This window comes from Plecotus auritus (assembly GCF_963455305.1).
Source record: "Plecotus auritus genome assembly, chromosome: 10".
Taxonomy (NCBI): Eukaryota; Metazoa; Chordata; class Mammalia; order Chiroptera; family Vespertilionidae; genus Plecotus; species Plecotus auritus.
This window is the reverse complement of record NC_137785.1, coordinates 21,134,506-21,159,389: the sequence shown is the minus strand read 5'-3', so window position 1 is coordinate 21,159,389 and position 24,884 is coordinate 21,134,506. Positions and strand designations below refer to the sequence as shown.

Genomic DNA, 24,884 nt, shown 5'->3' with positions numbered 1-24,884 from the left:
TAGCAGTAGGCCTCAGGGACACTTGAGTAAAGAGAACAAAGAATCTAGCCCCATATATTCTAAGCTAAAAAGGGCAAGGAGGAGGGTGGATCTGTTTGCTTTTCCATTCATGCCACCTAGACAAGGAGCTGTCGGTACTGAGGCCAATGTCACAGACATCTCCCAGGACAGTAAAGTGTGACCATGTATCCAACGCCCCTGCCTGAGAGGCACGATGCTAGGCAGTGCTTACTTATTAGAGCATCGGCCCTCAAGGCTGTGAAACGGGTGCTAACCTTAGCCCTGTTCACTGATGAAAACTGGGTACTGAGAAGCCTAGGAACCTGCCCAAGGTCAGTTAGCGCCTGAGGGTGGCACTAGGCCTTTCTGACTCCACACATCTGCTCTTAACCACTGCCCCACACAAGGGGATCTCCCCCTCACTGAAAAAGGCTCCACCCAGGCCAGTTCATGCCACACCTAGGCATAAGAGCATGAGCTTCGCCATCCGGCAGGCCTGGGCGTGGGTCCTGGCCCACCACTTCTCCGAGTGACCTGGGTGGGCATCTTAACCTCTTAGAGCTTCTGGTGACCCTTCTGCACATTTTAATACTTACCTTGCAGGGTCTCTGGGAGAAACGTAAAAGTGAGCTATAAATGCCCGATAGTGATTGTCACAGAGCGTGTGCTGAAAAGGTGCTAGTGTCACTCGCAGAGGTGGAAGCCTTACTGGAGGAGGTGCCACCTGGGCTGCAGTCCTAGCTCTGTCCCTTACCAATGGCCGCGCCCCCTGGGCACGTAAGCACATGAAACATATCTGAGATGGGAAAGAAATCCCACCAAGCGGGTGGCCACAGTGTCATCAGCCACCTCTGCCATCCTCTTGACAATGAGCCTGACTTTATGTTGGTGGACAAGACTGGTGGGGTGGAAGGGGTGGGCCATGTGGTCTTGCAGTAAGAACTACACAGCCCCAAGCTGGAATGGAATGTCCAGCCCCACTGCATGCTTGGCAGGCTGGTGTCTCTGGGCCTCAGTTTCCTCATCTGTGAATGGAGACCGCAGGCTCACCGCTCAGGGAGAATGCGTTAAAGGAGATGTTGAGGCTGGCGCCTGGTGCCTGCCTAGCACAGAGCAGCTGCTTCCGAAAGATGAGCTGCCTTCCCTTCCCTACTAGGAAGCAGCCCCTGGACTGCTACCCTTCTCTTGCTCAGGACCGAAGCCTGGACTTGCAGTTGGGCACATGGCACCTGGCCTCCAGTTCCAGACCTTGACCCTCAATCCTTTCAGAGCCTGAGTCTTTAGGCCTCTGTGGAACACAGCTGGTGTCCCACCCGACGACACATCCTCTGCTCTTCTGCTTGCGACCGTCACTTCCCCTCGCCCCTACGTCCTCCCAGAGTGAGGGACCCTCTCAAGGCAGTAGATAGATAAGGCCTGGTCCAGTGTCCTGGACTGGCAGGCAGTGACCAGGCCAGGCCTGCAGAAAGAAGGCCAGTCTAGGCAGCAGGGAGCTTGTGTGCAAGTCAAGAGGTGTGTAGGAGTTGCCCAGGGAACCAGGGTGTCAGAAGACAGGGGCCACCCTGAAGGGGGAGGGGAGACAGAAAGAAGGGGACAGAAGCATCACTCTGGTGGCCATGCATAGTTTAAATCAGGAGTCATCAACTCTATAGTGTCCCCAGGGGACCAGGCAGGCAAATAAACAGGAGTATTTAATATTTGTGAAGTGCTTAGAATAGTGCCTAGACAGAGTAAACAGAAGTGTGTTTCCTAGCGGCCCTTGCCTTCTAACGAACAGTGTGCCTAGCTTCCTGACTGAGTCTCCCGTGTCTGTCCCCTGCCAGGATGTAAGCTCCAGGAGGGCAGGGGCTTGTCTTCACTCAAATGCCCAGAATGGCGCCTGGCCCACAGCAACACTCAGAGCGCTGGCCGACTGGCAAAGCAGACGGCTCAGGTGGGTGGCGCTAAGCATCACCAGCTGTAAATTGCTGCCGAATTTCCTGATTGTTTTTAAAGAAAACTTAAAAATTCTCATTTTGGTGTGTAATCTCCTGATTTTAAAAATCCTGTGCACGTTAAACAAAGTATAGCTATAGGCTGTGGGGGTGATTAGAGCAGAAAGCCATTTGCCTGGACCACTGGAGCTGAGGTGGGCCAGTGCTGGGGGAGATGGAGACAGGCCAGGACTTACCAGCCCAGCACCACGGGAGCAGGAAGCAAGGAGAGTGTGTGTGTGTGTGTGTGCGGGGGGGGGGGGGGGGGGAGGCGAGGGGAGGGGGCGCGCTTCCCGATGTGCTCTCTTGGGAATGAACTAGAGAATTCTGAAGTCAGCTATTACCACCACCACCACCAGCCCGGCCTCAGGACCACGACCATACCACCCTCTCTCCCTGCCATGTCCCATCCCCAGTTCGGTCATGGGGCATGGCAGGGGAGTGACAACTGTCCCTTCATCCCTGCCACAAGCCTGGGACAGCTTAGCTGGAAGCACTGGGCAAACCTTCTCAATACCCTTGGATGGCTGGGGGGAACCCCTCACTTCCTTAAAGCAACAGGAAGATAAACTCAAATCCAATCCTGGTTGAGGGTTGGTGTGCAGGCAAGTAAAAAGAAACAAAATCATTTAAATGGGGGTTCGGGAGGCGCACAATCCAGCAGGGGGAAGTGTCTTACCTCTGAGAGCAGTTTTGAGACAATTTCCAGTGGGGCTTGGTTGATGGAGTCATCTTGCAGGGGGGATGTCAGGGCCATGTCCACCAGAGTTCGGATCTCCTTTAAGACAACCTCCCAGCGGCTTGGGTTACTCAGGACTTTCTTATATTTGTAAATCTTTTTCTGGTCAGGAGAAAAAGATACAAACCTGTTATTGATATACTGAGGGCAGAAGATACAAGACGATCAAAGAATCAGACAGTTAGGATGCAAAAGGCCCCAAAAAACTGTAGTGTGGGCCACGCTCTGCCCATGAGAAAGTGACACCGGAAACAGGAAGAGTCTTGCCCTAAGTCACCGGTGCATTTGCAGACGTCCAGGCCTCCGGAACACAGAAGAGTAATTTCTATACCATTTCCAGTGACTTTAAAAAAGAAAAAGAGATTTCTCTTTGGATAATATCTTCTGCCAAACTTATTCCCCAAGTATTCAAACGCAATAGGAGTGGAAACATTCGCGGGTCCACAAAGGGACTTTATTTGAGTCAGAAGCACTGCTTCTGCTCATCCGATCCCAAGGGGTGCCCCTGAGGAGTGGGGTTCAGCTAAGAAACAAGACGGATAGGGTGGGGGCAAGGAATTCCACTCCAGCCAAGTGGGCAGGCAGCCCACAATGCCCCCCAGGAAATGAAGGCCATCTTCAGCTCCCACCTGGTGAGGAAGAGGGAGACAGGAGGGAGCATTCTCACCTTCCCTCAGGCGCTAATTGGAAGCTGGAGCCAAGGGCTGCTGCCTCCCTGGACTTGAGGCAGTTAGTTCCGCCTCTCTGACATCATGGAAACAGGAGCCCTCCCTCTGAAGGCGGAGGTCCCAGCCAAATCCCACCCCTTCCCTGCCCCAGCTTGCTGGGGAGCCTCTTTCTAACTGGATGAACTCCTTCATTAGAAGCCCTGCTCCATGGGGAAAACCTAGTTTAGTGTCACTGTGCCAGCAGCCAGCTGGGTGACATGCCCCAATCTCTGAGCCAAAGTCTGAGTGAGGAAAGGAAGGAGAAGAGGTCAGGGTCCTCCACTGGCCCCCGAAGCTGACCACTTAGCTTCTGAGTTAAGAATGACAAGGTGAGCCCTAGCCCTAGCCGGTTTGGCTCAGTGGATAGAGTGTCAGCCTGCGAACTGAAGGGTTCTGGGTTCGGTTCTGGTCAAGGGCACATGCCCAGGTTGCGGGCTTGATCCCCAGTGCAGGAGGCAGCCAATCAATGATTCTTTTTCATCATTGATGTTTCTGTCTCTCTCTCCCTTCCTCTCTGGAAAAAAAAGAAGAAGAAGAAGAAGAAGAAGAAGAAGAAAAGAATGACAAGGTAATTTTGGAACCCAATGCCTTAAAGAAAGTATTTGGGAACACAGTCCATATCAAACTGAGTAGTAACTTGTGCTGAGCACTGTGGTGGAACCACAGGTCCAGTCCGGAGTCGGGCACACCTGACTCTTTCTATAAAGTACTTCACTCACTGAGCCTCAGCTTCCTCTTTTGTAAGTTAGGCATGAAAATACCTTGCAGCCCCTTGAACTACGCAATCTTAATAAATCCTGGACCCACACGGTCCGCTCTCCGTATGCAGTTACATTAGAGAGCACTGTCCAAATAGGACAGCACCAGAAACAAAAAGGGGAATCCGGATACTTAACCAGTCTCTTTTGTAAAACTTTAAAAGGATGAAACATACAACCCACAGCAACACAGAAAGTATCCCATTTTCTTTCTCCCCTTTTCTTCACACTCCACGATTTTCTGGAGCCTCTCACTTGCTAATCATATCCCTATCACCGCCAGCATCACCCACACAGTTAACTCACAAAGTTTACTTCCCCCTCATCACCCAGATCTTTCCTGTGTAAACCAGCTTAGCTTGTCTCTCCTACACACAGCATTCATCCCCTCTTTCCCCATCTCCTTCGCTCTGTCTCTGTCTTACCATTCTCTGCCCGGTCACCCATTCCCCATCAAGCACTAGAAAGGGCCAGAGGGCCAGAAGGGCAGAGGAAGACAGCATAGTTTTCACCAGGTGGGGAGAGGAAAAGTCCAGGAACATTTCCTTGCCAGTCATTTTGGACCCGAAGAGGCGGGGCGGGTGTTTGGTGAGCAGTACATTCGTCCTTGATGAGGATGGTGAAATCCATGACGTTAATACAAGACGCACCACTTTTCGAGGCTTTCCTGGACTGTAACCAGCTCAGTCCTAGTTTCCATCAGCCGAGCCTCCCTGACTGATCTAAGCAAACACAGTGCCTGAAGCCTAATGCAGTGGAGACACTTCCCAAGGCAGAACCCAATCCATCCCAGGAGACAAATGCTCCTTTGAGTCCGGGACATTGCGGTTTCGCTCTGTAGCCAGAGAACTGCTTAATTTTTAAATGACCATTTAAACATGCCATATATTAAGCCCCAAAGAAAACCACAATGATGCACACCCGTGTCTTTCCACAGTAGATTCTAGGTTTAAACATGGTCTGAGCTTTAAGTGCATTCTCTTCTGATCACCTGCAAGTTATTTACTTTTGAAAGAATAAGGACTTCATCATTTTTTGAAAATGATGAATGCTTATTGTAAGAAATTTAAACCATGCTGAAAGCACAAAGGGAAGGATAAGTGAAAAAAGCCTCAAAAATCCCACATCTTAGAAATAACCACCATTAATCTTTGGTGAGCATTATTCCAGCCAACCCTCATTTAAATTTAACTGCCTACAGCCAGCCTGTGAGGTGGGTGGTCGTGAGTACAGTCCCCCACTGGCCACTCAGACATCACTGAGATGCAGGAGCAGCAAGACCCTGGCAGAAGGGTTCAGTGGGCGCCACCAGCCCCAATGCAGTTTCCAAGGAGCCCCTCGTGGCTGCACTCAGCCCCAGTGCTCACTGACAGCCCCTCCTTACAGCGGGGAGGACGACAGCTCTCCCACGAGTGTCTCTGGAACCCGAACCCTTGCTTAAGAGGCACCCCCAGAACAGTGGTCACAGAAGCTATCTTCAAAACTAGAAGGTCCCAGGGGCTTTAACCAGGGCTAAGATTTAATGAGCACGTACTATACACCAGGCACTGTGCTGGGCACTTATAGGCATCATCTCGTTCCATCCTCACAGTAACCCCAGGAGCTGGGGGCTTGCCACAGGCAGAGCAGCCCTGAGAGCAAACTCTAAGACAAGGCCCAGGTGCAAATAATTTATTTATCTGAGAGGCACTGAAAGATACATCAGTGCTTGGTGGGGTAGAGAGACTGGGAAGAGAAGGCAGTAAATTAGCAGGGCATCATCAAGCATTATGATGGGACAATTGGCAACGTTACCCACTGTGGGAAGGATGCTGAATCCACCGGGATCCCTAGGAGACGGTTAGATCATGCATTAGAGCTATCCACCTAAGGAGCAAGGAAGCTGCAGCATTTATCCACTAGTTTCCTGGACACCCCAGTGGCTGCCCTGTGCCCTGTGCCCCGGCCAAAGTGCTTCCACAGCCAGAAACACACATGCCCCTGGTAGAGTTCACAGTGAGCATGCTTCAGAGCAGTGATGCTGAGGGGGGTGAGGGGGAGCGCCTGCAGCTTCTGCTACAGGACTCTAGTATCCTGCTTACACACAAGGGTACTATCATGCCAGAGAGGTGACATGACTTGACTAGGGTCACGCAGCTAGAAAGGGCAATTCGAGAGTCAAAACCGGCTTTGGTAGACTTCAGATGCCCCCTCTTTCTAGCACATCAGCCAGGGCCGGCACAGATGGTGGAAAGGGACAGATTCGTCCAGAGACACTGTGAAGAAGGGGTCAAGAATGATGGTGGCATGGGGTGAGTGCCAGGAAGTCCATGAGGCTCTGAGAGCCAGGGCCCAGGTGACCAGGGAGCGGAGGAGCTGCAGGAGGGGCTGGTGGGAAAGCGGGTGGACAGTGAGGCTGTGATGTCATGGTCATGGGTATGGGCAGGCCACTGGTCCCCATAAGAGGCTTTGAACTTCAGGACAGGCTGCCACAGGCAGAGGGAGGCCTGTCCAGGACCACAGGGGCCCAGTCACTGCCTTGGGTGACAAATTAGTTCATCTCAGGAACTCTGGTGAGCTCATCTGGTAATGAATCACGGGGCTGGGGTGGGGACACCTCTGAATGCTGGCTTCCAGGCTCTCAGGAGCCTAGCCCTCAGCTTTGCAGGATGTTCCTCCCACTGAGCCCGCTTCCCCAAGGGGTGGGTTATCTCTTGCCACATCCAAAGTGAATGGGCTGCCGGAATCCTTTGACAGGGGACTTCAAACTGTCTCCCTACTTGTTTTTGTACTAAGAAGCCAAGAATGATCTTAAATTATTTAAGGGTTATGAAAAAAAAATGCAATAGGAACCAAATGTGGCCCACAAAGCCCCAAATATTTACTATCTGGCCCTTCAGAGAAAACGTTTGCTAAGCCCCAGCTGAAAAGGTCAAACCCCAGCCTAGCGGTAAATGCATAGTGCTGCTCAACATTATGAGCCATTGGGGGAACACAGGTCCAAACCATAAAGAGACACTACTTCACTTCCAGCAGGCTGTTATTAACCAGAAAGACAGACGATACCAAGTGCTGGCGAGGAGGTGGAGAGACCAGGATCCTTGTGTAGTGCTGGTGGGAATGTAAATTAGCTCAGCATCACGGGAAAAAAAGTTTGACAGCTGCTTAAATCATTAATCATGAATTTATCATGTGACCCAGCAATTCTGTTCCTAGAAATCTACTCAAAAGAAGTAGAAACAGACTTTATATAAAAGACAAGCATGAGTGTACACAGCAGCATTATTCCCAAGCTGGAAACGACCCGCATGTCCATCAACTGATGAATGGATAAGCCAGATGTGGTCTATCCAGACAATGGAATAGTATTTGGTAGTAAAAAGGATGGAACTACTCATTCCTGCTATAATATGGATGAACCTCACAAATGTCATGCTAAGTGAAAGAAGCCAGATACAAAGACATACATAGATTCCTTTTATATGAAATGTAAGACAAATTTATAGAGACAGAAAGTGGAATGGTCATTGCTGGGGAAAGGTGGATGGCAATGGAGATTAGGCTGCAAACAGACTTGAGGCACCTTCCAGGAGGATGGAGATGCTCTAAAACTGGATTGTAGTGATGGCTGCACACCTCCATAAGTTTGCTAAAATCACTGAATCACACACTTAAACCAGGTGAATTCTATTGTATGTAAATCAGACTTCAATTAAAGTATGTAAAGAAAATCCCAGCCTAGGAAGGCAGAGGAGGACACCAGACAAAGCCAGGGGCAGTATGGTTTAGTGGTTGAGTACACAGGTTTTGCCATCAGCAGACTTCAATTCAATTCCTCACTTTACTTCATCCATCCATCCATCCACCCACCCACCCATCCATCCACTCACCTACCTAACCATTCATCCATCCATTCACTTATCCATTCACTCATCCACCCACCTACCTACCCACCCATCCATCCACACATCTACCCATCCATCCATCCACTTACCTACCCATCCACCCATCCACCCATCCATTCATCCATCATTCATGCATACATCACCCATCCATCCATCTGTCCAACCAATCAAACAACAAAAATTATAGGGAACCATCGACTATAATGTACCAAGCACTGTGTTAAGTACTACAGTGAACAAAACAGGCCGGTACTCAGGGATTTTAGTCTATTATTTGTACCTACTTTCCTCATCTGCAAAGTGGGATGAGAATAACCAACATCAAAGGCATGCCATTCTACTCCATGAAATAATATATATAAAGCACCCAGTACCAATCCTGGCTAAACAGCAGCTCTCATTGTTATAACGTACCATGTCCTGGGAATGAATGGTCTAACGCAGGCAGGACTCAGGAGGGCTCCCGGCATCTGTGACTAAGCCCTACCAGCTCCTGAGACAACAGCCAGCAGAAGAGCCTGCTGCCTCCCAGGAGGAAGAGTCACTCCATTGCAGTTCTCACCCTCTTGTCAGGGAGGGGATGTTACCTTGGCAACATCCGCCATCTCTCCGGCAACAGCTTCTACAGCAGGCAACCAGACACCCGGGTTCTTTGGCCTGGGAGGGCAGAGCCTGCTGGCTCCTCCAGAGGAGACGAGCTGTCACTAGGAATGTGTCCCCCACCAGGGAAGGCGTGACTCAGAATGTGCTGGAAGCATGCCCCCCAATGACGGGCTGCTGCTCCGCTGCTTGCCGCAGCCTCCCAGGCTCAGCTCACACCAGCACGCATGCTCCCACCCCGTCATTAAAGGAAGGGCTGCATGGCGCTCCTGGAGCTGCAGAGAAAAACGAGCCAGGAAGGACCGACTGGCTTTCAGAATTTCTTTTCATTGAGATCCCAAAGCTTTGCTGCCACCATCCCCATGTGGTTACTTGCATTTAACTTAATTAAAGTGACCTACGACTAAACAATTAGTGCCTCGGTCCAACCAGCCACATTTTAGCTGCTCAACAGCCACATGTGGCCAGGAGCTGCCATGGTGGACGGTGCAGAGAGAGGACACTTTCATCACCACAGAAGTTCTCTGGGGCGGTGCTGTCCTCAAGTGTCTGAGTGCCCTCTGTCACCTCACCCCCAGAGGACCAGCAATATGCTGGTTGCTTCCTCCCATTGCTCAGGCAATGCTATTTGCTGGGGCCAGTATGTGAGCTGCACCCTGTCCTCCAGGTGTACAGGCTGCTGTCCCAAATGTCCCTTGCTCAATTAGGAAGAATGACTGGTTGGCGACTTCTCTGGGCTTCCCTGATTCCTGGACACCTTTGACCTGCTCACATCTTCAAGGCTCTGATGTTGCCAGGTAACTCACCATCCCACCAAGTCAGGGTGGGGGCGACATTTTTGGCCTTCTCTTTAGTCCTCCAGAAGGGCTTCCCCTAAATCCTTTTGGCATCAAAGATCATCCCTTTGTCTTCAGATACAACCCAGGCCTGTGAGCAGTCCATGTGTGTCAGCCCCAAATTGCCCATCTGGCCCTCAGGTCTTAATCATCAACCTCAGACTAGCTCAGAGCCTCTCAGCTTACCTTGTGGCCTCCCCAAAGAACCCCTAATTTACCCAGTACAATTTCTCAACTATTACCTGCTGGCCTAACCAATGGACAGAGGCACTAATCAATGATTACCCTCTGGGGACTTGGAGTTTTCAAGATAAGCATAGGGACACCTGCTCTGGGCATTGACTCTATGGAGGGAAAAGAAGTGGAGGAAACAACACAAAATGAGACCCAGCCCACCTGTCAACTGGAGCATATGGCACAGCTCAATTCACTCTAAGAAAGCCACTAATTACAGTAACACTGACGACCACTCATCCAGTGCTTACCGTGGTCCAGGCACAACCATAATGGATGCTGACAAGTGACATAAGAGCATAATTGTTAACACTTTTGGAGGGCTCTCCATAAGCCGGGCCCAATGCTAAGCACTTTGTATGAAATAATTTTCTTAATCCTCACAATGTGACTCACAATATGAATGGTATAGTTAGCCCCATTTTACAGAAAAGAAAACTGAGGCTCAGAGAGTTTAAGTCATGTAGCAAGAGCCAGAGCTATAATGAGGACCCAGATCTAGTTTTCAATCCTGAGCACCCAACTACCATGCCACTCTGATAGGCACACCGGAGTGCTTTCTCTGCCCTGAGGGATGCTGCTGCCTCCTGCTGAAACAACAAGAAGTCCTTTAATTGGAAAGTTGAACTCCAAAAATGTATATGGAACCAAAAAAGACCCCAAATAGCCACAGCAATCTTAAGAAAGAAGAACAAAGTTGGAGGAATCAGAATACTAGATATCAAGTTATACTACAAAAAAGCCATTGTACTCAAAACAGCCTGGTCCTGGCACAAGAACAGGCATATAGATAAATGGAACAGAATAGAGAACCCAGAAATTGACCCAGGCCATTATGCTCACTTAATATTTGACAAAGGAGGCAAGAGCATACAATGGAGTAAAGACAATCTTTTCAATAAATGATGTTGGGAAAACTGGACAGGTGCATGAAAAAAATGAAACTAGACCACCAACTTACACCATACACAAGAATAAACTCAAAATGGATAAAAGACTTAAATGTAAGTCATGAAACCTTAAAAAATCTTAGAAGAAACTATAGGCAGCAAAATCTGAGACATCTCTCATAGTAACATGTTTACTGATACATCTCCTAGGGCAAAGGAAACTAAGGAGAAAATAAATGGGATACATCAAAATAAAAAGCTTCTGCACAGTAAAAGAAACCTTCAGCAAAATGAAAAGGGAGCCCACAGAATGGAGAACATATTTGCCTATGATACATCTGATAAGAGGTTAATTTCCAAAATATACAGGGAGCTCATACAACTTAACAAAAGGAAGACAAACAATCCAATTAAAAAACGGGCAAAGGACCTAAATAGACACTTCTCCAAAGTGGACATACAGAAGGCCAAGAGACATATGAAAAAATGCTCAAAGTCACTAATCATCTGAGAGATACAAATCAAAACGACAATGAGGTACCATCTCACACCTGTCAGAATGGCTACTATCAACAAAACAACAAATGACAAGTGCTGGCGAGGATGTGGAGAAAAAGGAACCCTTGTGCACTGCTGGTGGGAATGCAGACTGTTGCAGCCACTGTGGAGAACAGTATGGAGTTTCCTCAAAAAAATTAAATATGAAACTCCCATTTGACCCAGTGATCCCACTTCTAGGAATATATCCTAAGAAACCAGAAACACCAATCAGAAAGAATGTATGCACCTGTATGTTCATAGCAGCACAATTTACAATAGCTAAGATCTGGAAACAGCCCAAGTGCCCATCAGCAGATGAGTGGCTAAAAAAGCTGTGGCACATTTACATAATGGAATACTACGCAGCTGTAAAAAGAACTCTTACCATTTGCAACAGCATGGATGGACCTGGAGAGCATTATGCTAAGTGAAATAAGCCAGTCAGAGAAAGGTAAGTATCACATTATTTCACTCACATGCAGAATCTAATGAACAAAATAAACTGATAAACAAAATAGATCCAGAGATACATAAGTATGGAACAGACTTTCAAACCCTAGAGGGAAGATGTGGGAGGGTGGGTGGGAACAGATCAACCAAAGAACTTGTATGCATATATGCATAATCCATGGACACAGGCAATAGGGTGGTGAAGGCCTGGGGTGGAGCAGGCTAGAAGAGGTAATGGGGGAAAAAGAGGGACATAGTAATACTTTCAACAATAAAGATTACTAGGAAAACAAACAAACAAACAAATTGAAGAGCTGAGCTTTGCCTCCCTGGCTGCCCAGTGACAGTTCCAGACTGGCTGCAGCTGGGTGTCCAGATGACATCTACCTGGAGAGCTGGGTCCTGGGGAGACAGGCAATTTGTTTGAAAGGGGAAAGTGCCTGAGCACTCAGCTCTCCAAGTGCCCACTAGAGGTGATGTCGCTGCAGTCATTACCACTTCCAAGGAAACAGCAGGAACTCAGCAGTGTCCATCTCTGGGCATCAGCTGGTTGCCCAGGCAACTGTGCATCTGGCTGGTAAGATGAACTGGCCTTGGTACCAGTCCCTCAGCTGGGTGCCACATCCTACCTGGCACTTAGGGCCTGCTGCACCCTTGGCAAAATCGAATCACCACATGGTTCTGTTAGACTACATTTAAAAATTGTATGTGACTGTTTTCCTCACTGACTCTCTGGGCTCCTTGGGGCCTTGTCTGTTTCTTTACTGTTTTGTGCAGTGACTGGAACTACTTAGGGCATAAGGAAGGTGCTTCCAGTGTTTGTAAAAGGGAGGAGGATAAAAATCAATAATAATGACTAACATGTATGAAGTACTTATGCTGTGTTAGGCACTGCACTAAGTCCTTTAGCCCTCCCAGTGCTCCTCAAAAGCTCCTGTGGGCAGGAACCATAGTGGGGAGATGGGGGAAAGAGGAGCCAGATTCCAGCTCAGAGTCGGTGGGGGGGTGGGGGTGGCTGGGAGTCTGCACTTATAAGTAGTGTCCAGATAAGAACGATTGGTCAGAATCCCATCTTCTTAGAAAGAGCTGGAGGGCAGCTGAGATCTTATTATTTTTGACTTTTCAGTGTTCTAGTAGATTATCTGGTTTTTGAAATAATACATGTTCATTGATAAACGAGGATCATACAGAACAGGGGTAGGGAAGAGATAAAGGGCACAGGAACTGTCATGTGAGCTTACAACCTGCACATTTGTATGCTGGTGGCGCCCCCCTCCCCCCACACACACACCAGTATAAAAGTGTACATATATTTAGCCCCTCTCATACATGTTGGCTTTCTTTAACTGCACCCCCGAATCCATGCTAACACTATGACATATATTGGGGTTCCACAACTTTTTCTCTGAAGGGCTAGGTAATAAATATTACAGGCTTTTCCAGCCACAACCTGCTGCTGTGGTGTGAATGGGTGGGGCCAGGTCCCCATAAAACCCTTTTTTAGAAAAGCAGGTGGTGGGCTCGACAGTTAGCTGACCCCTGGTACCTACCAGTTCAGATCTTTCTCCGCAAATATAATCAAACACAAGTGGACAGATTGATTTTGTCCTCAGCTTTGTGGCTTTGTTCCTCTTGTTTAACAAAACGGCCTCACATTATACCCAGGTCTCTGAATCTTTTTTTTCTCTAAACCTGGTAGAAGTCGATCTGTAGCAATTAATGTAGATTTTCCCATGCTGTGTTTCTGTAAACCACCTTAAATACCGCCTGGGAAAAAGGAGCATATACATTTAGAAAATGAAAACAAAGCAAAGAGAAAACCTACCCCCTGCCCTCAGCCTCTGTGCAAACCCTCGCAAAGGTCTTCCTGGCAGTCAGACGCTGAGGCCTTCAGACGCTGTGACCACGATACCTCAGTGACCGGGCACTCCCCTCTTTCTCAGGAGCCATGTCTGCTCTGAGTTAGCCCCATCAGTCCAGCACATACCTCCAGGGTCCCCAAGGACACGCACAGCCCACATGTCCTCCCCAGTCTTTCAAACATCCAGAGACTTGCCCTGCCTTGCCTTAATGATCAATGCGACACTGTCACTCCACACCCAAGGCGTGGTGGAGATCCCACATTCAAAGCATCCTGTTTAAGAAGATCCTGTTATTTTCCAGTGACGTACAGGGCTGGGAGCCCCGTGCAGAAACCAAACCCAATACTGAAGACTGCAGTGCAGACCTCTCATTAATCATTAATAGGAAATGCCATTTTCTGAAGAATCGCCCCCTTCCTAGTCCCCGAGTCATAGCAACCCACCAAATAAATTAAAAACACACCAATACTGTACCAGGGGCTGCTCTTCCTCTGCCATGTGGGAGACATCAGCCCCTAGTGAGCTCCGCTGTCCTGAGCTGCAGACACCAGCACAGGGCTGTCTCTTCCGGGCCAGATAAAAGGAAATCTGTATCCCAAATAAGGAGTTCCCGCTCGGCCTCAAGACGGTAGCGCAGTATATCAACGGGAGCCTCGGCTGTTTATTTGACTAAGAACTTTATCTAGTGCTTCCAGTACTTCCAAGGACATCCGACCTGCTCATCCCTGTGCTAGGGGAGCCTCCATTCCTCCTTGGGCTGTCTCCTCGCGGCTGCAGCCACGGTTCCTCTACAAAGGGCCTTAGTTTATGAGCGCCCTGGAAGAGGATCCAGTCCTCTGACAAATTCATTTACGGCTAATCCCCAATGTGAGTGTTAGCATGGATTCGGGGTGCAGTTAAAGAAAGCCAACATGTATGAGAGGGGCTAATCTAGGGTAAGGCATACACCGCCTTCCCGGGTGGGACCGGGGAGAGGCAGGGTTTGCAGGGGCTGCTCCTTCCTTGCTGAGGAAGGTCTCTCAGGCACACAGAGAACTCTACTTGCCCAGGGGAAGTCCAAGGTGGAGCCTGGGAGTAGGACTTGGAGGGTGTTCATCGTGGCGGTCTGTTACCTGCATAAATGGAGGAGATGCTCGCAGAGTAATCCAAAAGCTACAGGTGCAACCAGCCACTTATGCTTGACCACAGGTCCAGAGGGACCCAGCAACAGGGCCCGCTGGATACAGAAGGAGGCTCAGGCCTGGGTTTGAGTTCTGGCTCAGACACATGGGAAAATTTAGTCTAAGAGTCAGTTTTCTCATCTGTAAAATGGGGATATAATCGCCACCTCTCAGGGACATTGTATGGCCTAAATAAGATAACACAGATGAAAACCAGTAGGAGCCCAATGAATGTCTATTGCTCTTTCTTCAAACTATTACAGTGGTTCTTCATCTGGGCTATGTATCAGAATCACCCCAGGGGCATGTAAAACACAGCTTGCTGTACTCTCCTGCCCTACCTTTAAGTTTATGAAACTAAGATTTGTGTTTCTAGTAGGTTCCCAGATCCTACAGATGCTGCTGTTCTGAGAACCCACTTTGGGAACCACTGAACTGTCAGTTCAAAATCCCTGGGTCTATTATGGCGGGAGGCCTTGGAGAAGATGGGGACCATCCTGGATTGAAAGCTTAATGCAGACGTTGACAAAGCTTCAAGAGTCAATAGATAGATGCCAAAGGGCAGCTCAGGCTGAGTTGGCCCCTGACCTCCCACATGTGCTTTCTGGATTCCATGTGCTCACACCTGGACATCTGCTCCAGCCCAGAAATCAGATTTAGCTCATTCTGCCAAAGGGTCTTTTCCAAGCACCTGCCTGACCCAGCCAGCCCCTACCCAAAACAAACCACCTGGCCTTCCTGCCACCATAGTCAGAAGGCTCAGTCAGGGGGAGCGTCAGGTCCCTCTAGAGGGGCTCTCTGTCCATTTCAGGGTTTTCTGCAAAAGTATCAATTGGTTCTAAGAAGGCACCAGGGTCCCCTGGGAAGCAAGACTATGGTGGTTCTGCCTTTGTCTCCTGGTCAATTAGCGTCTCTCCCAAATACCTTTCCACCCGGAGACTTGAGCTGGCTGCCCCACTGGGGATTTTCTCATCACTGGGTGCGGCGAGGACCTAACTCCTCTGTGGGGACAGGCACTGCTCTTTTTGGAGTCTCTGTTTGGCTTCGTCGCCAAGCCAACAGGAGGCAGGAGCCTCAGGACAAACACAGAAGGGCAGGCCACCTTCCCCTCCAAGGCTGGATCCCTGCCATGGCCGCACCCTAACACCGACTGCACCCCCATCCTAGGGGTGCACTGCCCACCGCCCAGCTCCAAAAGGGACCCATTGCAGACTTCTGTAGAAGAACAAAAGGTCTTGCTAGTCAAGATGCTGCCTCATATTTATGTTTTAAAGACTTCTTTAAAGAGAAAGAGAGAAAAAAATTCTGCCTTAAAGGGCAGAAAACAAGTTCACCCACAAACTGTTTACGTGAAAAAACTTCCTTGTATGGTTCGTGACTCATCAGCCCCCATCAAGGCATGCGTGGGATGACATGCGAAAGCTCTGTCCCCCCCTTCCTTGTCTGGAAAAAAAGCAACTACCCACAATGCACTTCTCTCCTGGCCGTTTGAAGAGCCGGCTGTCATGCACCACTCCTGAGGCCCAGGAAGACCTTCACACAGGAGATGTGGGGGTGTCTGGGATATCCCTGAGCCCAACACTGGCTTTCTGGTGGGGGCTGGAGAAGCCCTGGCTGGGGCAGGGTGGTGCAGGGAAAGGTTTGGGTCCCAGTAACAGGGCACAGGCCCAGTTCCTCCACTGTGTCTTGAGGCAGCTCATTTAACCCTCCACTCCTGGCACCCTGGCTTCAAGTTCTTGACCTTTCAAATGGGGATGGTTAGAGGGACCCAAAGGGTGAGGATAAGGCAGCAAGGTGCCCCTTGTTGCCTGTAATCCATTGACGGTAGGTGTTCGATAAACGCCTGTCCTTTTTCTCAGAAACTTAGTTTCCCCATCGGGACAACAGTTGTTGTTGTTTTTTTTTTTATTGATTTCAGAGAGGAAGGGGAAAGAGAGAGAGATAGAAACACCAATGATGAGAGAGAATCATTGATCGGCTGCCTCCTGCACACCCTACACTGGGAATCGAGCCCAAAACCTGGAATGTGCCCTGACCGGGAATCGAACCATGACCTCCTGGTTCATAGGTCGATGCTCAACCACTGAGCCGTGCTGGATGGATTGGACAACAGTTTTACTGAAAGATCTAAAGTCCCATCCAGCTCGACCCCTGTCTGAATGGAACACTACAAAAGTGTGAAAAAGAAAGAAGGAGCTCTGGCCAGTGTGGCTGCGTTGGTTGCTGGTTTGATTCCTGGTCAGGGCACATGCCTGGGTTGCACACTCAATCCCCGGTAGGGGGCGTGCAGGAGGCAGCCGATCAATGTTTCGCACTCACAGCATGTTTTTCTCTCTCCCTCTCCTTTCCTCTCTCTCTAAAAATCAATAAAAAATCTTTTTTTTTTAAAGGAACAAAGGAGACCTGTACAGGTTGTTATGGAAAGCTCGCCACCATATGTAATTAAAGGGTGAAGAAGCAAAAACCGCAACAGTGTGGGAAATAAAACCTTAGGGGCCCCATGGGATGCTAACAGGTCTGCCTTTGGGAAAATGGACTTGGGGGAGGAGAAGACTGTGCTTTGTACATCTTTCTGTACTTCTCAGAATTACCACATACATGCATAACTTTTTGACTTAAATGTTAACAGAGGAGGCCTGGAGGAGGGAGGAGTGGTGACTGGAATGGGGGTATGAGGGAATTTTCTGGGGTGATGGGAATTTGGGTGGTGGTTACCCAGGTGAATACAATAGTCAAAACTCACCAGACCCAACAGTTAAGATGTGTGCATGTTGTTACATGTAAATTATAGATCGATGTTTTAACGCTAAAGTGTTAACAGAGGTTTATGGACAGTGGGAATTTTTTAAGTTCTCTTTGTCCTTTACAGTATTAAAAGAAAACCTTAATAAATGTGATTTTTTAAATACCCGTGCCTTGCGATTCTAATATACAGCTGGCTGGTGTGTAAATTAGGATCATCACTTTGGAAAACCACTGGGCAGCATCCATTAAAGGGGATCCTTTGCCGGCCCAAGGGTCTATGCTCAGGAGGATGTGGACATATGTTCGCCAAAAGGCATGTTTCTAATGGTTCTATTGGTAATAGCCAACTAGAAATATCTATCCATAACAGAATGAACAAATTAACAACCTAACCTATTCATTCAACAGAACACGGTACAGCGAAGTGAATGAATAAATGTTTGCTACACACAACAGCACGGATAAACATTATAAACTTAATTTTGAGCCAAAGGAGTCCAGCATAAGAGTTCAGCCTGTATTATTTTATTTGTACAAGGTTCAGATACATGAACACTAATCTATGTTCTAGAGGCAGGATTGTGGTTTCCTGTGGTGGGGGCTGGGTCGGGGCATAGGGACCAGAGGGGTGAGGGGACTCCTTGGAAGTGCTCTGTGTCTTGATCTGGGTGTCAGTTATCAATTCTGTGAGAATTCACCTATTGTGAGTGCACTATTCTTTTGATCTGTGCACTCTTCTCTATGTATGTTATCCTTTAATGAAAATTTATTTAAGAAAAACACAGATAAAAATGTTCCATGTGTATTGCAGAGCAGGGAAAGTGGCGATTGCTGCAAAGGCTTGATGCTTGCCTCTGCCTCTGTGGGGACTCCATGCCTACACCCCCACCCTCTCCAGGTCCACGGTGGTGCCACCTCCCATCAGCAGAAGGAGGCTGGGTTCAGAGACCCACCTCGCTGGTTCTAGCTGTGCACTGTGGACAAGCCCTTTGCCTCTCTGCTCCTCCTTCAAGATGAGTATAACTAAACTTTGACAAGGTTGCAAGAGACCACACATGAGAGCCCCCAGCAGAGCAGCTGGTGTTAGCAGTAATAACTGTTCTCTTCATCTGCAGTAAAGTGAGCCCACGAGAGCGTGAGCTCTGCTCCCCGGGCTGCCTGGCCCTCTGCCACTTGTTAGTTTCAATCCCTGAAGCCTGCCTTGTTATTAGTTACAGGGTCCCCGATGATGTACGGAAGGCCATGAGCTGTGCTGGGAGTGGCTGAAGACTGTGGCCGGCAGCCTGGGCCCCCGTGGCCGCCCCTGGGTCCCATGAGCATCAGTGCTGATGGGGCCTGGCTGGACTCGCCTCTGTAAGGCCTCTGCTTTCGGGCTCAGCGCCACCACCGGCTATACCTCCCGCTGAGGCCCCTCCAGAAGTCTTGGACTGAGGTGGGCCCCCTGCCTCTGGGGTAAGCCCCTTCTTTCATAGGGCTCCACAGAATCCCTTGATCCCCTCTGAGGGGGTCACAAAGCCGTCTTTCACCAAGCACCAGAAATTAATCTCAATGGGATTCCTGCCTTTCGACCTGGATGAAGCCGACCTGTGGCTGGGCCACCAAGAGCACTGAGGCCGCCTCTCCTCCGTCCATCCTTTCTTGCCTCCCTGCTTTACCCTCCTCCTCAGAGGCAGGACAGCTGACACTCATGACCACAGGACCAGGAGGTCACGAAAGCAGGGATGGTGGCAACTTTCACTCCCTCTATCAACTTCCTCTATCGAGTGTTGTGCTGAGAAAAGCTCTGTCTCAGGGGAAAGGAGTACAGTGATTGATTAGTGATGCCTGCCATGGGTGCCCTGGGGGGTGGGTGACACGGATGCTATGCACGTGCCCTTTCTCTAGAGCTGTTTCTGGAACCTTTCTACACAAAGGGAAACAGGGTCCTTAATAGTTAAAGAAGAATAGGATTAATTAACATTGATCTAATACTTACATGGCAGGTGATGTCCTAAGTTCTTTACAACTATTAACCCATTTAATTGTCACAGGAACATAATGAGCTTGGTCTTACTGTGAACCCCATTTTATTTTACTGGTCCAGGGTCACACCACCAGTAGTGGTGGTGGAGCTGGGATTTGAACCCAGGCAGTGTGGTCCAGAGCCCTCACCCTTAGGCATTACAAAAATTATTCTTTGGGAGCAAACTGGCACTATGTGGTAAGAGCCACCAGAAACTACCCCACCTCTGCCCACTGTTCTGGAAATCTGCCCTAAAAAATCTTCCAAAAGCCCTCACTGGTTCGGCTCAGTGGATAGAGCGTCAGCCTGCGGACTGAAGGGTCCTGGGTTTGATTTTGGTCAGGGGCACATGCCCGGGTTGTGGGTTTGATCCCCAGTGGGGGGCATGCAGGAGGCAACCGATCAATAATTCTCTCTCATTGATGTTTCTATTTCTATCTCTCCCTCTTCCTTCCTCTCTGAAATCAATAAAATATATACATATATGTGTGTGTGTGTGTGTGTATATGTGTGTGTGTGTGTGTGTGTGTGTGTATATATATATATATTAAATCTTCCAAAATAGGTAAAAGCTTTGATACAGGGTGGGGATAGTCATGTCTGCATTATGTATAATGAGAAAAATGGGAACAGCCCAAGTGCTCAACAAGAGCGAGTCCATGGAGGCTTGTGCTAAGGTGGACGAAACCTGGAAGGACATCTGCAAGAGTGAAGTCAAGTCATCGGGTGGGGACTGGCAGGAACAGAGCGGTGTTGCCCTTGATGTGGTTGTAAAGATGTCTTCATGACCAGTGTAAAAGGCAGCAAGAGAGCGGGAGACAGACAGAGGAGGGCTGTGGGGCAGAGAGGGGCGAGGCCACCACGGAAGTGGTAGAAGGGGCCACCGTCTTCCTTCCAGGCAAAGGGACATCCTGGCCCCACGCTGAGCCCAGCCAGGAGCTGCATGGGAGGGCGGCAACCCAGGGCCAAGGGAAGTTAGAAGAAAGGCTAGGTCCGGCACACAGAGCCTTGATGTGGAATCTGGGGACACCAGTGACATGGCGTGTTTGGGGCAGATGTGGAAGCAGGGTGGTGAGCTTGACCCTCTCAGGTGGGGGGCAGGTGGTCTGACAGTGTGCCACATGCACGATGGGTTAGGGCAATCAGCCCTTATCCAGGACAAGCAGGGGATCGCCAAGTCAGAGGTTAATTCACATAATCCCGAAGATGACATCTGTGAGACTTAGAGAAAAAATGTAAAGCCCTCCTGTAATGTCTCCTCAAGCAAAAATGCCCAGGCCCTAAACACGCAAGTCACAAGAAAGGAAAGGCGCCGAGGGGCTGGTCAGGGTATAAGGAACATCTGGTGTGTGCACATGTGGGTGCTCACACACATGTGCAGGTGGGAGCCATGTTCCCAGAGGTTAAGATCCCAGGTTCTGAAATCAGTTGAACTTGTATTCAAACCCATGCTCTGTCTGGCTGGTGTGGCTCAGTGGTTGAGTCTCAACCCATGAACCAGGAGGTCACTGTTGGATTCCTGGTCAAGGTACAATGCCTGGGTTGTGGGCTAGATCCCCAGTAGGGGGCGAGCAGGAGGCAGCCGATCAATGATTCTTTCTCATCACTGATGTTTCTATCTCTCCCTCTCCCTTCCTCTTTCTGAAATAAATAAAAACATATTTAAAAAACAAACCCAAGCTCTGCCATGTAAGAGTTGTGTGGCCTTTGGGTGCCTGGCTTAACCTCTCAGCTTGTCTCCACATCTGGGAAATGGGGAAATGGGAGGACGTGGTCCCTCTTTAGGGTTTTGAGGATTCAACAGGGAGGCACCTGCTTGGCACACGAGTGAGCGTCCGTCGAGGCTGGTGATGGCCACCTGCTGGCTTGTGTTGAGGGAGGGCTGCCTGCAGTTGCAGACTCAGGGCACGCGCCGGGGGACATGCGCTCAGAGGGGTTTGCAGTTGGGTAGAGAAAAGTTATCTGGGGGCCACAGTTACAGGACTAGAAGGAAAGGCCTTGGCCCAAGAAGGGATAGAGGGATGGGCCCAGGAGGAAGGTAGGAGTTGGGGATGACAGTACCCAGAGGGTCCCACCCTTCTCCCATTCGCTCCCCCTCAGGGGAGGGCATCAGCTCAAGGGCCTTTTGCTCTCTGCCCTGTTCCCTAGGAATCCTGGCCTTTTGCTCTCTGCCCTGTTCCCTAGGAATCCTGGCACCTGCATGAATGGGGGTGAGGGGTCCAGCCCTCCCGAGGGGGTGGCCCGATGAGAGAGAAGCTAGGCTGCCAGGCCCATGGTCTTCGCCTCTGAGCGCCTGGCTCTTCACCTGCCCACTGGGGATGCTGATGGTTTCTGTGCCTCAGTGGGGGCTCTGGGTACAGGATGGGCTCATCCAGGGCCCAATGTGGGAGCTAGATTGAGACATCCTGAGGAGCCAGCTGTCCTTGGCAATGTCCTCTGTCTCCTTAGATTCTTGGTCCCCTCATCTACGAGATGGGGTAGCAAAGACATTGTAGAGCTGTTACAAGACTGAGGTAGCTGACATGCCCGAAGTGCCAGGCACAGCAGTGCTCAAACCTGGTGAAACCCATGGCCCGCCCTGGGCAGGGTCTCCTCAGGGTAGACTTCACCTTCCTCAGTTCTTACAGATGCCACAGGGGGCACAGGAGGGGCTGGGAAGGGGCTGGTCCCACCCACCAATGCCACATAGGAGACACACCAATAAGGGTGCCTTCGATGCTCCCACAGCGGGGCTCCTTTCAAAATGCTTCACAAGTAACAAAGCATCCATCCTCACAACGACTCAATGAGCAAGGTACTAGTATTATCCCCATTTCACAGAGGAGAAAACCGAGGCCCAAATAAACACACTCCATACCCGATGCACTCTTAAAACAGTCTCTCTCTCTCTGTGTCTCTCTGTCTCTCTCTCTCTCTCTCTGTCTCTCTCTCTCTCACACACACACACACACACACACACACACACACACACGCACCCCACATTCTTTCACCCTCCTACTGGGTACAGAGGAAGGACGGAGCTGGACTAGGGGAGGGGGAACAACACGGGAGGCTGTGCTGCCCCAGGGACTTGGGAAACCCTGTGGGGAGGAAGAGGCAGTGTGGCCCAGGCAGATGGCCAGGAGGGATGCAAACCTGGCTGGGATTTTCCCAGAACTAAGGGCATTCCTCTGCCGGCAGCCTTGGGCCAGCCTTGCCTCACATAGTCTGCTCCTCTGCCCCCAGCACCCAGCCTCAGCCCCTGGGGCTGTTCTCTGTGATCCAGCTCCCCCAGGAGATGAGATCTGTTTAGTTTTCAAGACTTCTGGGCAATGGCTGAAGAAGCCCTTGACCAGGACAAGGCTGTTTTTCAGAGCTGGAGGCACCAGAGGTGCTGAGGCGGCAGGCTATCAAAGCAGGTGCATTTGCTACTTGGGGTTCCTCCATGGGCCTGGTACTGTCTCCTCCCAGCTGGTAATCTGGGCCTGTGGCCTCAAATCTTGGACATAGAAACAGGACAGTCTTCCCACAGCTTTGTACACACACACCCAGCTCTCACAGCCTGGCACTCACTCTTGGTCTCATCACACAAACCAGGCTGTTCCCTCACCGTCTTTACACATGGATAGGCCTGCCCTTCATGGCCTTGCACACAGACAGGCCTGTCCCCTCATGGCCCTGTGTACACATAGACATGCCTGCCCCTCATGGCCTTGTATACAGACAGGCCTGTCCCCTCGTGACCCTGTGTACACATAAGCCTGTCCCCTCGTGGTCCTGTGTACATACAGACAGACCTGCCTCTCATGGCCTTGTTCACAGACAGGCCTGTCCCCTCACAGCCCTGCGTACACATAGGCCTGTCCGCTTATGGCCTTGCACACAGACAGGCCTGTCTCCACAGGACCTGGCCTCTAAGGTACATCTCTGAGTCAGAAATAAGGCCTCATTAACGCTGTACAACTGTTTATGCTTCCATACCCTCAGGAATTGGCCTCAGGGGCTAAACCACCCAAACCAAACAGGGCTGGCCTCCCCAAGGAGCCTCGGGACACTGTGCCCTGCTCCACTGCATGCTGGGAGGGCTGGAGCTGCCATCACGCTGCCCAGAGTAACCTCGTCCCACCCTCCTTCCTTGTACCAGAGATGGTGGTTACCCTGCAGAGCTTTGAGGTGGGAGGGCGGAAGGCTAAGAGGAAGAAAAGAGCTGCTCAGAAGGTGGGGGGTGGGGGGTGCAGAGAAGGGGGTTTGGGGGGCTGGGACGTTGTGGGTCACATACCACTTCCTCTTCAGGCTGGCCTTGGGCAAGTGACACAAATGCCCTCACACTGAGACAAGATGATGCTCAAAGCATAGTGCCCCAAGCTGAGAAAACGCCCCGAATGGCCTGTGATGGCCTGTGACTATAGGTGAAGGTAGGTGACGGCAGGTGAACACACTGGAATTCAGAGCTGCAGCCATTAAGACAGAGGGGTTACCAGGACAGGGCAAGAATATTATAAGGCTATTTTTCTTTATTCCCAACACAGTGTGAGGTAGATGCCACAGCAGTGTTTCTCAACCTTTTTATGTTATTGTCCCTTTAAGGAGCCCTTTTAGACATTCCCATATCCCATATGCCCTCCTGCCTTTGAAATTAAATACTAAAAAATAAGACTTGTTGAACAGAGCTGAACTTCGGAGAGCCTCATGCTACTGTAGTAACTTAAGGTTTTTAAAGCCCCAAACAACCAGTTCTGGCCTCCTTGGGGGCAATGCCACCCCTTGTTGAGAATGCCCTAGAGACACCAGTACTTCTTGATAAAAACTAACCAATGGGAACACAGTATTTAAGAAGTAACATTCTTTACAAATGGAAGAATATATGCTCTATGTGAACTGCAGCTACAACATGTAAATACATATTGGTATAGGGAGAAAAAGACAAAACAACCTTTGGGAAATTTAAAAACTCAAGCTGAAGTTGTAGGATTTCTAAAGTCCTTAATTTTGATGTTCTATTGATTTTATTTTTTAGTTAAAGATATAGAAAAGGAAGAAAAAACCCCAAAAACGGTTGATGGTGAAAACGAAGGAGGGTGGCTGCATGCAAAAAGCAGATCACATCCTAAGTGGCTGCAGAGTCCAAAGCTCAGAATCAGCCCCACTGGATTAAACAGAAGGCTGGACAGACTGACAGATCTGCACTGAAATCTGCTGTGTGACTATGGGCAGATCACTACACCTCTCTGAGCCTTGGCTCCTTCATTTGCTAAATGACAACAGCACCCAGAAAAGCACCCAGCCATGCTTGGCACATCGTAGGAACTCAGTAACTGCATCTGAATTAATGAATACTTGCTAGAAACTATGCAGACCACAAGGCAAGTATGCTACAGAACCTGGATTTGAATCCAGGTCTCTAAGTTCATTTGGTTAGCCAGCAGTGCCTCCAAAACACCTGTTTCTTTGCCATTTTAAAAGGAAAGAGAACATGCCTCTTCCAATCTCATCAAAACTGGTGGCAAAGAGCCACAGGAATGAAA

At 49.6% G+C, this 24,884-nt stretch overlaps 1 protein-coding gene across 1 annotated transcript in view; it reads right to left on the bottom strand.

Annotated features, from left to right (window-relative positions):
* Positions 1-24,884, bottom strand: part of CMIP (c-Maf inducing protein) — a 237,598-nt gene that overhangs the window by 49,810 nt on the left and 162,904 nt on the right. Inside the window, exon 4 of the mRNA XM_080645754.1 lies at positions 2,653-2,814. Within this exon, the coding sequence (XP_080501880.1) occupies positions 2,653-2,814 (162 nt within the window). The remainder of the gene's footprint in view (positions 1-2,652; positions 2,815-24,884) is intronic.